Source organism: Syzygium oleosum, unplaced genomic scaffold (genome assembly GCF_021117445.2).
Source record: "Syzygium oleosum isolate NSW1041296 unplaced genomic scaffold, Sole_v2.1 Sole_v2.52, whole genome shotgun sequence".
Taxonomy (NCBI): domain Eukaryota; kingdom Viridiplantae; phylum Streptophyta; class Magnoliopsida; order Myrtales; family Myrtaceae; genus Syzygium; species Syzygium oleosum.
The window spans coordinates 532681-545262 of NW_026607536.1; the positions used below are offsets into that span (position 1 = coordinate 532681).

A 12582-nucleotide genomic window follows, 5' to 3' on the forward strand; every position below is an offset into this window, starting at 1 on the left:
CATTTACAGGGCGTGAACACCGAATTTGAAAGTTAAAATTATAATTATTGAAATCCTTTTTTTCATAATCAGTCAATATGAAGAATTATGAAGAAGAAAAAAAGAAGTATGTACAGTTGCCATAACAACACAAATTAATTCACATTTCTTTCCTAACGTGTAAGTTTCAACTGATGATAGCTCCCCCTCTATCTCCTTCTGGGGTTGAAACTCTGTTTGAAGCTCAAGTTGCTGGTAAGGTTGAAGTTATTGACTGGCCCTTCATGCCATGGAGATCCAAATCCTGCTCTGCTCTACCTGATGCACCATACTATCCGCCCAACAACATTAACTTGCTATATATCCTTCTAAATTCAACAAAAGTAATGTCAAATTGTCAATGATAACATCAGGAACTTGAGTTGAATCTCATCTGCAGAAGAGTTAGGCATCTGCAATGTAACACACAGCATTTTGCTTACCTTTTTGCTTGGAAACGTCTCCCCAAGATGTCGCCAAAACCTCTACTTTTTTTTTTTTCATTTTTCCCTCCTTTTCTCTAATCTTGGATCGAAGTCCTATCTTGAAGTTAGTATATACAAGTACTTACCATTAAATGAGATGAACTGAGAGCTATGGAGTTTGTAGGACATGCACCATTGACACAGCAGCCATGCCCTTTGCCTCAACGAAGTTATATAATGAGCCAGGAGTGCCACCAGGATCTACCTGTACAATGACATCAAGATCCACAATGAAATAATCTTTTTTTTTTTTGGTCGAACACAATGAAATAATCTCTCAGGTTGTAAATTGATCTCTACAAAACGAAAAATATAATGTTGTTTTCTCTAAGTGAACTGAGCTGTTAATTATGAAACGCACGTACCCCCGTCCAAAGTGCCTGCCCTTTGTTCTGGAAAATCGAGGGCTTCATGTACCCACCGCGAGAATGCTTGGAATGGCCACGAGGAAAACAAGTGACTCCACCACGAGTTCATCCCGCTTGTATCTTGTTCGTCATCAGACTCTTCATCACCATTGCCGGGGAATTCGTTACCGGAAGATTCACGAAGTTCGTGGCGGCAGACCGGACATGTGTTGTGGATGTGCAGCCACGGGATGATGCAGTCCGAATGATAAAAGTGCTTGCACGGCATCTCCCTTACTTCGCCACCAATCTCAAACTCTTCCTTGCATACCGGGCAGTGAATGCCACTGCTCAGATGATTTTCGGTTACTACAACCATGGGTAAGGCTTCCATAGCTGAAGCAGGTGCAGGAGGGGGTCCCGGGCGGTCATTCTGTGTCAACTCTTCGATAAGCTCATTTAAGGAATTCTCATCCCCGCCGTCATTGCTCCTAAAATTCGCTCTAGGAGCCGGGTTTTCCGGTGGATGGACAAGCCGTGGCCTGCGAGGTCGTTCCATGAATTGAAGTGTAACCCATGATCTTGAAAATGGGCCATCTCCGCTTTCTGTTTCCCAGATGGCCCTCCTGCCAATGTCAAATCCCCGCCTCATCGTTGGGGGCGGGTCGAGCAGTCGAGCCATGCCATCAAGTAATTGAACAGCCCGATTTGGCACGCGGCCTCCATAATTAGCCACCAATCTTGGCCTCGACACATCAAGCTCGCAATGCAGCTCATTGTAACAGAACGGACAAGATATTTCATACGGATTGTTAGGCGCGAGCCGAACTGTCCGTTGGCACACACGACACCAATAGTAATGGAAAGTCCTCATTCTCCTGATTCCATTGACAACTACAGGAGGACGGTGGGGAAACGACATAGTAGCGGGGGCAAAGAGGAGACTTTCCGGGGATTCTTATGCTTTTGGTTGCGAGAAAATGAACAGGAGAAGAGAGGGTATTTATATTAGGCGTGCGAGAGATGGTTTGGATTCCTTGTCTGTCGATTTTGGGTTCTTGTGGGTGAATCCTAGCGTGGGGAAAGGAATGGCTTAGGATTCAGGGGAGGCGATTCCTTCTCTCCCGCCCAATGTTGCTTTGGTTTAGCTACTTTCCATTCTTTCGTCATCATCTAATCAAAGAGGATAAACTAAAGCTACTGCAAATCCTCGTGGGCTTTCTTCTTGCGCACTCCTAGACTTTGCTTTTGACGAGCAATCGAACGTGCAACTTGTTAAGCAAGAAAGTAAATAGTGTAGAATCACTCGAAGAAATATCCAAAAGAGCCAATGACAGAGACTTGTGAATAGTTCAACTGTGACTGACTGGATATTTGATCAATTTTTTAATATAAGTTAAAGACTAGCTTATTAACATGCGACTAAACAGTTGATACACTTACTATCGTATATCCAATTTTATCAATTACGAGGAATGATTTTGTCCACATATCACTAAGGTTTCGTTTATTTAACGGAAAATTTGCTCATTTTTTCGATTTTTGGTTCGCTTAGGAAAATGAGTTGATGGAAAATATTTTCCTAATCAATGGAAAAATATTCAAAAAAATGATTTCCACTTTTGAAAAGTCGGAAAACATTTTTCAAAATATAACTAAGTATCGAAATTTGGACTCGAAACTCTACGCTTGGACACCAAAACCCTAATGTTGGTGAGATCAAGTCTCTAGCTGTCGAACCCTAAAGCTGAGCCAGGGCCTCCTAGCGCCCACGCTCGAATCCATCGAGGTCGGGCCTGAACCCTTGGTACTTGGCCCATGAAAGGCTATGCTAGGGCCCCCGACTCTCGAGCTCTGGTCCACAAAGGCCGTGCGTGGGTTCGTGATTAATGAAATGTTCATTCTTCTAAAAATATTTAAAGAAATTCGTATATTTATTTTGTTTAAAATTCATATATTTTGATAATTTTTAGATTTTTTCTACCAAACGGTAGAAATTATTTTTTAATTAATTTTCAGACTTCAGCCAAATACCAAAAATATTTTTATTTTTCTTAATTTTTTTTTTAAAATAGTCACATTTTCCACGACATAAAAGAAGCCTACAATTCTGCCTACAATTCTGCATCCAATTGCCGATGTTCTCTCCCCGCCCAACGCTCCGGACCAATAGATGATGATGATTCGCCAATGAATCCTCGAGTCGTGGGCCAAAAACGACAAGCTCCATGCCTTCTTGAAAGCGCAAACGACAGTCTCGTCACAGCACTTGCCTCTGCCTCCACTCGAGTCAACCCCTTCATCCTCTCTCTCTTCGCCGCTTCAATCGGGCCGCGACGGCGAAAAGTACGAGCCCCATGTTGTCAACCGTCGAGTACTGGCTGGTCCGCCACCCAGCAATCCACAACTTCCGGTGGGAGCAAGGCCAGACCTCCGCCTCCTCCCCTCTCTTCCTCGCCCTCGCCGTCCTCTCCTACCTCTCCCTCACCCTCCTCCTCTCCCGCCTCCTCCCGCCGCCCACCCTCGCTTCCCACCTCCTCAAGCCCATCACCGCCCTCCACAACCTCGCCCTCACCCTCCTCTCCCTCGCCATGGCGGTCGGATGCGCCCTCTCCGCCGCCTCCCAAATGCCCGACCCCCGCTGGATCTTCTGCTTCCCGGCTAATACCCAGCCGGCCGGGCCCACCTTCTTCTGGGCCTACGTGTTCTACCTCTCCAAGATGCTCGAGTTCGTGGACACGTTGCTGATAATACTGTCAGGGTCGATCCAGCGGCTGACGTTCCTCCACGTGTACCACCACTCGACGGTGGTGGTGATGTGCTACCTGTGGCTGCAGACGGCGCAGTCGCTGTTCCCGGTGGCCCTGGTGACAAACGCGACGGTGCACGTGGTGATGTACAGCTACTACCTGCTGTGCGCGGTGGGGGTGCGTCCCAAGTGGAAGAGGCTGGTCACGAATGGCCAGATCGTGCAGTTCGTGTTCAGCTTCGCGGTGTCCGTCGTGATGCTGTGGTACCATTTCGGGGGATCGGATTCGGGTTGCTCCGGGATCTGGGGATGGTGCTTCAATGCGGTGTTCAACGCCTCGCTCCTGGCCCTCTTCGTGGATTTCCACGTCAAGAACTACGACGGCGCCGGGAAGAGGAAGCGGATGTGAATCGCGGTGACGTGGCTTCGCAGTGCCCGCAAGTTTCCGTTGCAGTTTTGAGGAATGGGTTCCTTCCTTTTCTGCTGGAATTCTCTCAATTGGCAAGTTGCTGATGATTTTGATTTGGTTGTAGTTGCTATTTTCCTTTGGTTTTTTTACTCATTTTCTCCCCCTGTAAGCCTTGCTGCGATTTTGGAACTGGATTGGGCGGATTGGCTGGTCTTGTGGAATCCTTCCGAGGAAAACGATTGGCTCTCCCGGTAATAGAAAATCCGAAATACTTCCGAAATGAGACACTATAAAGAATTGGCCCATTGCTGTTGTTGATTACAAAGGGGTATTCGGATTACTTTCGGCTTTTCTTCTTCGGAGGATGTATCGTCACTAGACCTGTTAAATGGGTGAATAGGATCGGGTTTGGGTCGGGTCATAAATGGTCCGACCCAAATTGACCCATTAACCCATTTATGACCCATTTATGCGCAATGCAATTTTCTTGACCCATACCCGACTCATGCCCAATCCATACCCGATCAAACCCATATTGCTAAAACACTTTTATATTTAATTAAATATACGAAAATTCATATCCAAACTGAAATGAGAGTGTGGAGTGAGTGAGTGCAAGATTAAGTGAGGGCGAGAGAGATGCGTTGAGTTTAAATCAATTGTAAACTCATTTATGATCCATTTACGATCCATTTACGACCCATTTAACACCTATATAAGACTTCTACCCATTTATGATCCATTCACTAAATATAACTAACCCATTTATGACCCATTTACTAATATATGGGTTAAGAAATGTGTTTATGACCCATTTTGACAGGTCTAATTGTCACTCCCCATGTCATCTGTCAAAAAGAAAGAAAGTTGCATGTCCAATATGAGCATATGGATGAATTGGGATGAATTGGGCTTCCTTTCGGCTAGGGCCAGCAAAATGTTTCCAAACCCATTTTGTGACTCAGATGTAAACCTGTTAAATGAGTCTTAAAATTCATATATGATCCATTTAAAAAATAAATAGGTCAATACAACTTTGAAGAGCCCATCTTAAATGGTCTTAAAGTTTTAAGCCTATCATAAATGGGTCTTAATGGGTTGAGTATGGAATCCATTTCCAACCCACTCATTAAGTCCACCCTCTTTTTATAAAAATATTTTTTTTAAAATCCAATTTCTTTTTATTTTTTCTTTTCTTTTCTTTCTTTTTTTTTTCTTTTATTTTTTTCTCTTTCTCTTTTCGGCCGGTGGTCGGTCACGGCGACAGCCGACGACCGGCCACTGGCCAAAGGGGAGGAACGGGCTCGCCGGCCTGTGGCGAGACTCGAGGTCGCTGGCCTCGGGCGAGCTCGAGGTCACCTATCTGGCGAGGTCAAACTCGCCCGAGGCTAGCGAGGTCTCGGCCTCGTCAAATCAGCGAGCTCGTCCTCGCCCGTGGCCGGTGGCTGGACGCCGGCCGTCGTTGTGGCCGGCCATAGGCCAAAAATAAAGGAAAAATAAAAAATTAAAAAAATTAAAAATTGGATTTTAAAAAATAAAAATATATTAAAATTAATAAAATAAAAAAATATTTAAAAATTGTATTGCATGAAAATGTTTTAGTAGTATAATTTTTTTAAAAAGTCATAAGAAATAAGCTTTCCGATATTGAGTTAAATATAGAAGTGTTTTAGCAATATGGATTGGGTCGGGTATGGATTGGGTATGGGTCGGGATATTTACATTACAAAAAAATGGGTCATAAACGGGTTAATGAATTAATTTGGGTAGGACCGTTTATGACCCGATCCAAATCTGATCCGACCCACCCGTTTAACAGGTCTACTAAGATGTAATGGGTCCAATTCGGCATGAGTAACTCGTTTTTTCCTAAAATAGGCTAGGCTGGATTGAGAAAAAATAAAGCCCAAAAAACAGGTCATAAATGGGTCATTAGTGACCCATATTTTATCTCATTTTTACAAAACCAAACCCGCTACGCAGCCCAAAGCCATCGCAGCAACACCGTTCAAATTAAGGTCTCTTGGTCTTCGCTTCGATGTCCTCGTCGTTTCCTTCCTCTTCTTCACAAACGATAAGGGTGTGCAATGGAAACTGTCCGAACCAGGAACCACTTGGACCAGCCGGTTCTAGACGGTTCCGAGGAGTGCTGGTCCGATTTCCGATTCCATGAAATTGGAACTAGTGATGGGCAGTCCGGTTCCTGCTTCCGTGGTGGGAACCCGACCGATATTATAACATCTAGTTGGCCTTCCCTCTCCAATATTCCTCTTCTTCTTCCTCTCTCTCTCTCTCTCTCCCTACCTCTCATCCCTCCATACGAAGCTACAAAGCAACATCAGAACAATCATGTACTTAACCATCCCATGAGCCGACGATCCCTCAACAAACCCAGCCACATTAGTGGACAAAGGGCCTGTTTGGTTCGACTTTGGGGGAATGCATTTGGGGGAATGCAAATACCTTTGGGCTAAAGGGGTTTTCTGAGTGTTTGGTAAGTGTTTTTTAAAATCAACTTGGGCTAAAGGACTTTTGCTAATTTTTTTTTTAAAAAAAAAAAACCCCGCTGGAGCTAAACTGGCGGCCATCGCCGCCAGCCAAATCTGGTCGCCTGGCGATCGCGCGACCCAGGCAACGCTTGGACTGGGTCGCGCGACCCAGGCGACACCCGAGGTTCGGCGACCCCAGGCAGCGATCGCCGGGGTCGTGCGACCCCCAAACGGTGGTCGCCGGGGTCGGGCTAGCCCTCAGGTGGCGGTCGCCGGCCACCGGACCTTGGTCTGGGGAAAATGAACAGTGTCCATGAACAGTGCAGGTTGCATTCCGAAAATGCAACTTCCCAAAGCACCTCCGGTGAAGCATTGGCCAAAGGTCCCTTGGGGAGCATTCCAAATGCAATTGCATCTCCCCAAAGTGAGTAAAAAAAATTGCCAAACACCATTTGCATTTGGCCAAGGGACTTTAGAGCCCAAATGAGCATTCCAAATGCTGAACCAAATGGGGCCAAAATGGAACCTTGAGATGCATCATGAATTACCGCCGCTTAAAAACCAAAAATCCTCCACCTTCAAACCTCAGCAATATTGACAGCTTCCCAGTTATCCGCCCTGTAAATCGAAGAAGGCCTTATCCCATCTATCTCTCTGGGTGCATAAGGAAAAAAGCTTTCTGCTCAAAAGGCAGCAGAGACAATGGCCTGAGAACACCCCTAGATGTATTAGGTATGTTCGCGGGATTCACAAGATACATCCACAGCACAATGAAGCTCCTCACAAAAAAATATGTATTCCGTTGGACCGCCTGGGAATAGGACCGGATCAATCGGTCCGGTTCGGTTCCAAAACTAGGTCGTTCAGTCCCCAATTCCATAAACTGATAATAGGTCCTCCTGGTTCGGTTCCAGTTCCTGGGTGGGACCAGACCAGATAGGGAATCAATTACCCCTAACAAAACGAAGTGTTTTCTGACTGTTGCTGTATCTATGGCCAACGCGCCTCCGCTAACCGTACTCGTCATCGGTATGATGGTCGAAGCTGTGAGGTTTTTCTCTTTTGTCTACAATGTTTTTATTCTTTTCGGTTTTTGAGTTTCGAACTCCTGATCACTTCCTCTGTTTGAGCTTCTCTAAAGCAAAGAGAAGCACTACGAGCTGAACAACCCGAAGCATGACTTCAGACTCGATCCGATTGTAAGAGAAAGCTTGACAGGAAAGAGAGAGGCAGAAAACGATCCATCGTTTGGGTGGGTGGACCCATTTGCGACGATAATTGAGAAATTCGGATTTGTGGAACCGTTCTCGATGAAGGGACGTATCGAGAATCGAAATAGAATGATCACGCAGAAATCAGAGAAAATAGACGATGCACGAATTTACCCAGGTTCACCCTCGAATAGGGCTACGTCCTGCAAAGAGATTTCACTATATTTTCGGTTTACAGCCACTCAACTCGTTACAATCATCAGAAAAACGAGCAAAATATATATGTGCCCCAAACGGGCCCAAAACCTAAACCTATACGAAATCTCTTAATCTCGCACCATACGGGCCAGCTTAAATAAAAGCCCAAACCCATTGAGGTTTCGGGGGCGCTGCCCCCGAACCCCCGCCCATTGACAGGGCAGCGGGACACCCGTGTCGGGGGCGTTGCCCCCGAACCCCCGCATTCTACACGCAGGGGTCACATGTCGTCGGATAACACTTCAGTTTCTCTAAGCTCACGTGGGCGTACCCGGTGTGAGAAACAAGGGTCCCCGAAATATTCGCCAACTCCAACACTCGGGGGATCTTTGCGACTTCATTTTTGTTTCCACTTTTGAGACTGTAAGTTCCACTTTTTTCTCTTCCTCTTCCTTCCCTTACTCTTCATTTTTCTGTGTTCTTTTGTTGGAAGAGGACTGAATGGGTGTGTTGGCCACCGCTACGTGTTGCCAATTCCCTTTGGATTTTGTATGGTTGGATGGCGATTTTTTGGGACTTTGTTCCTGTAAATTCGGTCTTTGTTTCGTGATTATGACGGAGTAGATAGTAGAAACTCATAGGGCATGGGAGGCTGCATCATCTGTTTGGATGTTTCTTATTGTTGTTGCTATCGCCACTCGCCAGTGAAGTGAGGCATCAGAATAATTTTCGGATGACACCCAGTTCATGGGTTATTGTGATTTACTGAATTTGAGCATGTTGTCAGCTAGCAGAATTGGTGAGAAAAGAGTATCTTGTGGCTACTTGGTGGAGGCACGCGGTGGGCTTTCGTAATTGTCTTTGCTCTTGGTAAAAACGTTAGTAAATGTCAAGGCACGATGACCTTCTCATCGTTGTCTGAGTATTTCGACTGACCATCTCGTAGGATACCCAAAATTACGTGCGAAAAGTATTCCTTTTAACTGATTTGTGCTTTCCGATAAGTTCATTAAGTAGTCTTCAGAATTTTAAAGGTTATGACAAAGTGTTATGCTCCTCTGCCTCTTTCTTATTTCTGTTATGTGTCTGATAATTTCTGCAGCACTTTAAACCTATATGACTTGAAAAATTGTTCAATAGTAATTCTGGAAATGGTCATTTGTTATTAGATCGTCACCATCTCATGTTTGTGTGTGTATAGATATGTTGTTTGAAGAAGACGCACTTTTTCCATCTTGGTTGCATAGCATGTCTGCTTGTCTAGCTAAACTTGGCTTTATAGAGGATGAAATTGTCCAAAAAGTCCTAAACCTATAGCATTTTTGCCAATTCAGTTATAAACTTCTTAATTTTGCAAATTGGATTCTAAATATTTTCACGTTTTGCCAATTGAGTTCATCCGGTCAATTTTGGAGGAAATCGCTGACGTGTACGCCGACCATCCGACTTGACGCGGTCGACGTTAACGTAGGCAATTTTTAATAATATTTTTTTATTAATTTTTGTTTTCTTTCTCCTTTCCTTCTTCAATGCTTTCTTACTATGGCCGGCGGCCGGCGAGGGCCCTCGCCCAGATTTGGGTGAGGCCATTGAGTCTGCGGGTGACCAGCCGCGGGCTGGGAGTCTCGGTAGTGATGCCCCAGAACGTCACGCACAACATGTGTTCTTTTCGATTATTACTCAGTTATAGCACAATAAAATTTTCGCAACACCCTAAACAAGAAATCGCACGAGTTTAATAAATACACATATGCTTCTTTATGTTAACAACACTAGTTACCAACACATACAATACATTACAAAAGTCCTGGGAAGAAGGTCGGGTCCACTACTCCCATACTACACCAAAAGCGAGCTTGTACATTAACCAACCACCATCCAAGTCAAGGGTTGATAATCTTCGGCACCATCACTTCTACTCCATCGTCATGCCCAGGGGACCACCAAACCATCGCAAAGGTCCGACTGTCTCGCTATTTACATCAATGTACCATGCAATGAAATGGTGGGGAAAAAGCTCAGGTAAACCTATATCCACCCAGACGGTGGAGCTATGCTTAATGTACACTATCTTGGATCCGGCACACGTATAACCTGATATTCCAATTATATATATATATAGGTACTCCTAAACATGGCACGGGAGGAGGATCCATCCTATAAATTTGAAAAATAAAGGAGTGAGCCGAAACCAAGTAAATGAAATTTCTAAGCCTAAGGTAAGAGATCAGCTTACCACTCAACCTTGTACCATCAAACAACGTGAGTTCATGACTAGTACAATGAACCATGCATAACCAATGTAGAAGTAAATACACTATCTTTTCTATCATGACATACCAGTGAAAATCACTATCAACATTGCATAATTATTTCAATTGCAAGCGGATGATATAACATATTATGATGCACGACTACCACCAATTATACACGTGTGACTATGTGCATTTATACATACACATAGACATGCATCATATTTATTATAAGCATATCGTTTCATCCCGACTCTCGGGGCATCCCAACTCAGGGTCATCCCGACACACGGGGTATTTCAACTCCGAAGCATCTCGACACACGGGGCATTTCAACTCCGAGGCATCTTGACACACGGGGCATCTCTACTCCGAGGAATCCCGAAATACTCTCCGGGGCATCCCGATACACAGGGCATCCCAACTCCGAGGCATTATCGCCATTAATATGTGGACGGCGGAATTTACTTTTCATAATAATTTCCATAATTCATCACATAGCAACAGTGCACATGATAACATCATAATCACATGATCACCCTTGCATCAACAACGAAATCAACACTTATTTCAACAATCGACGTCCAATACACAACATATTTTCATGCGTATTATTACCTTGCTCTTTTAATGATCACATACGTGGGTAATGATGTTCACATGCTTACCTCTTTTCATTTCTCATCATGCCTTTCAATCATCACATAATAATGACATGCTTACCTCAAGCAATGATAATATACTCAAAGAATGAGCAACGTGAACATCGACAACTCAAATATTCGACAATGTGAACATTGATAACACAAAGAATTGACTATGTGATTAACCAACAACACTTAGCTAGTAAATCGGTAAGATGATTGAATATCCTTGTCAAGTCCAAATTTCATGTTTTTACACCTTTTCATATATCATACAACCAAGCCTTCTGTGAGGTCGATCAAACACTTCTACACATGTCAATATTATAGATTCAACTCAAGTAAACACAATTACTCAACATACTATTATCAAACTTGATCACACTCATGATTAACATTCAAACTAAATTAACAAATACCAATCAATCAAGTCAAGAGTACTATGTAGATCAATCTAACTTAGCCCCTAGAGTTTTCACTTACCTTGAACAAAACTTGAACAACTCAAAGCTTAAACCACCTTCAAAGCAAGATAAATAAGAACAAAAATTAACAACTCTTAATCTTTTTAAACAACAAAACTAGTTTGATAAAATGAAGAGGAAACCCAATAGTTCACCTTGAAAACACTAGAAACGGTGAAATTAGAAACTTTAGAAACACAAACGTGAGGCCTTCATCTTTTCTTCAAATGAGTGTGAGATGAAAGAGAAAGGAAAGAGACATGGAACTCTCTTTTTCTTTTTAAGAATGAGTCAAAGCTCTCTAATTAGAACTTGGATTCTTGAAATGGCTTTACACGATCAAGAGGGGATGTATTTAGAACCTTTCATGAGACACAAAAGGATAAGAGCAACTAACCAAGGGTCAAATGTAATGATGACTTGAAATTCAAGAAAATGCTAGGTGGAAATGTAAGAGAGGTGGTCAAGTTAGAAAATCACAAGTGACAAAAATGTTTGATTGGAAAGAGAGAGAACATCATTGGCCAAGTAAAATGCATAAATGAAAACACATTATTTGAGTTGCAATCATTCAAGCATTAATGATAGAGATAGAGAAGACATTGACTTGTGTTTCTCATGAGTTAAAAAACAATAGATATCGGTTAACTAAGGTTAAAAGCCATAATGGCATTGGGCTTAAAAACACTATATGGAGAATGAAAGAGATATGTACAAATTCCAAGATTACAAGTGGTATAATTTGAGTAGCTAAATGAAGATAATAATTAGAGAGACCATAAGATCACTCAAATAGATGCATGAATAAGAATCATTATTTGATTTGTAATCATTGAAGCAAAGGGCGAGGTCATATATGATGTAATTTTATAAGTGAAATTTATGGTTGAAAATGAGGGAGAAGTGGCACAATGAATGATGACGCTTGGCTTCAAAGCTTAAAGAGCATTAATGAGCTAAACAAATGTTTAATAGAGAAGTTACAAGTGGTATAATCATATGGTTCCAAAGTAAATATTTTGATAAGTTACCAAGATATCTAGTAAATCAGTACGTAAACAAGGAAATTAGTGTCCATTTTAAACATCGGTGAATTAGAAAAATATTTTGAACCCACTGAAATTATTAGTGAAAGATATCAAACATTAGGAAAATCTTAACTCAGTAAATTTTAAAACTTGAAAACCAACTAAGACGTATTTCAGAACGTATCGGTCCCCTTCAACAGATACTATGGCGGTAAGTTAATCACCGTTGCTCTACACGTACGTGCCAATATCTATCAATTTAATCCTAACACATCCGATTTCGGGCAA

General features: G+C 42.9%; 2 protein-coding genes across 2 annotated transcripts; one reads left to right on the top strand and one right to left on the bottom strand.

Moving 5' to 3' along the window:
• Nucleotides 1–24: 24 nt before the first annotated feature.
• On the bottom strand, nt 25–1812 carry LOC115679627 (probable E3 ubiquitin-protein ligase RHC1A). The gene is made up of 3 exons (XM_030603259.2): nt 869–1812; nt 462–708; nt 25–347 (listed from the first exon to the last, which is right to left on the bottom strand). Exons 1-2 carry the CDS (start codon nt 1770–1772, stop codon nt 674–676), a joined length of 939 nt encoding a protein of 312 aa, XP_030459119.1. The 5' UTR covers nt 1773–1812; the 3' UTR covers nt 25–347; nt 462–673.
• Nucleotides 1813–2668: 856 nt separating this feature from the next.
• LOC115679614 (elongation of fatty acids protein 3-like) lies at nt 2669–4288 on the top strand. Its single transcript, XM_030603231.2, has 2 exons — nt 2669–2728; nt 3106–4288. Exons 1-2 carry the CDS (start codon nt 2669–2671, stop codon nt 4006–4008), a joined length of 963 nt encoding a protein of 320 aa, XP_030459091.2. The 3' UTR covers nt 4009–4288.
• Nucleotides 4289–12582: the final 8294 nt, after the last annotated feature.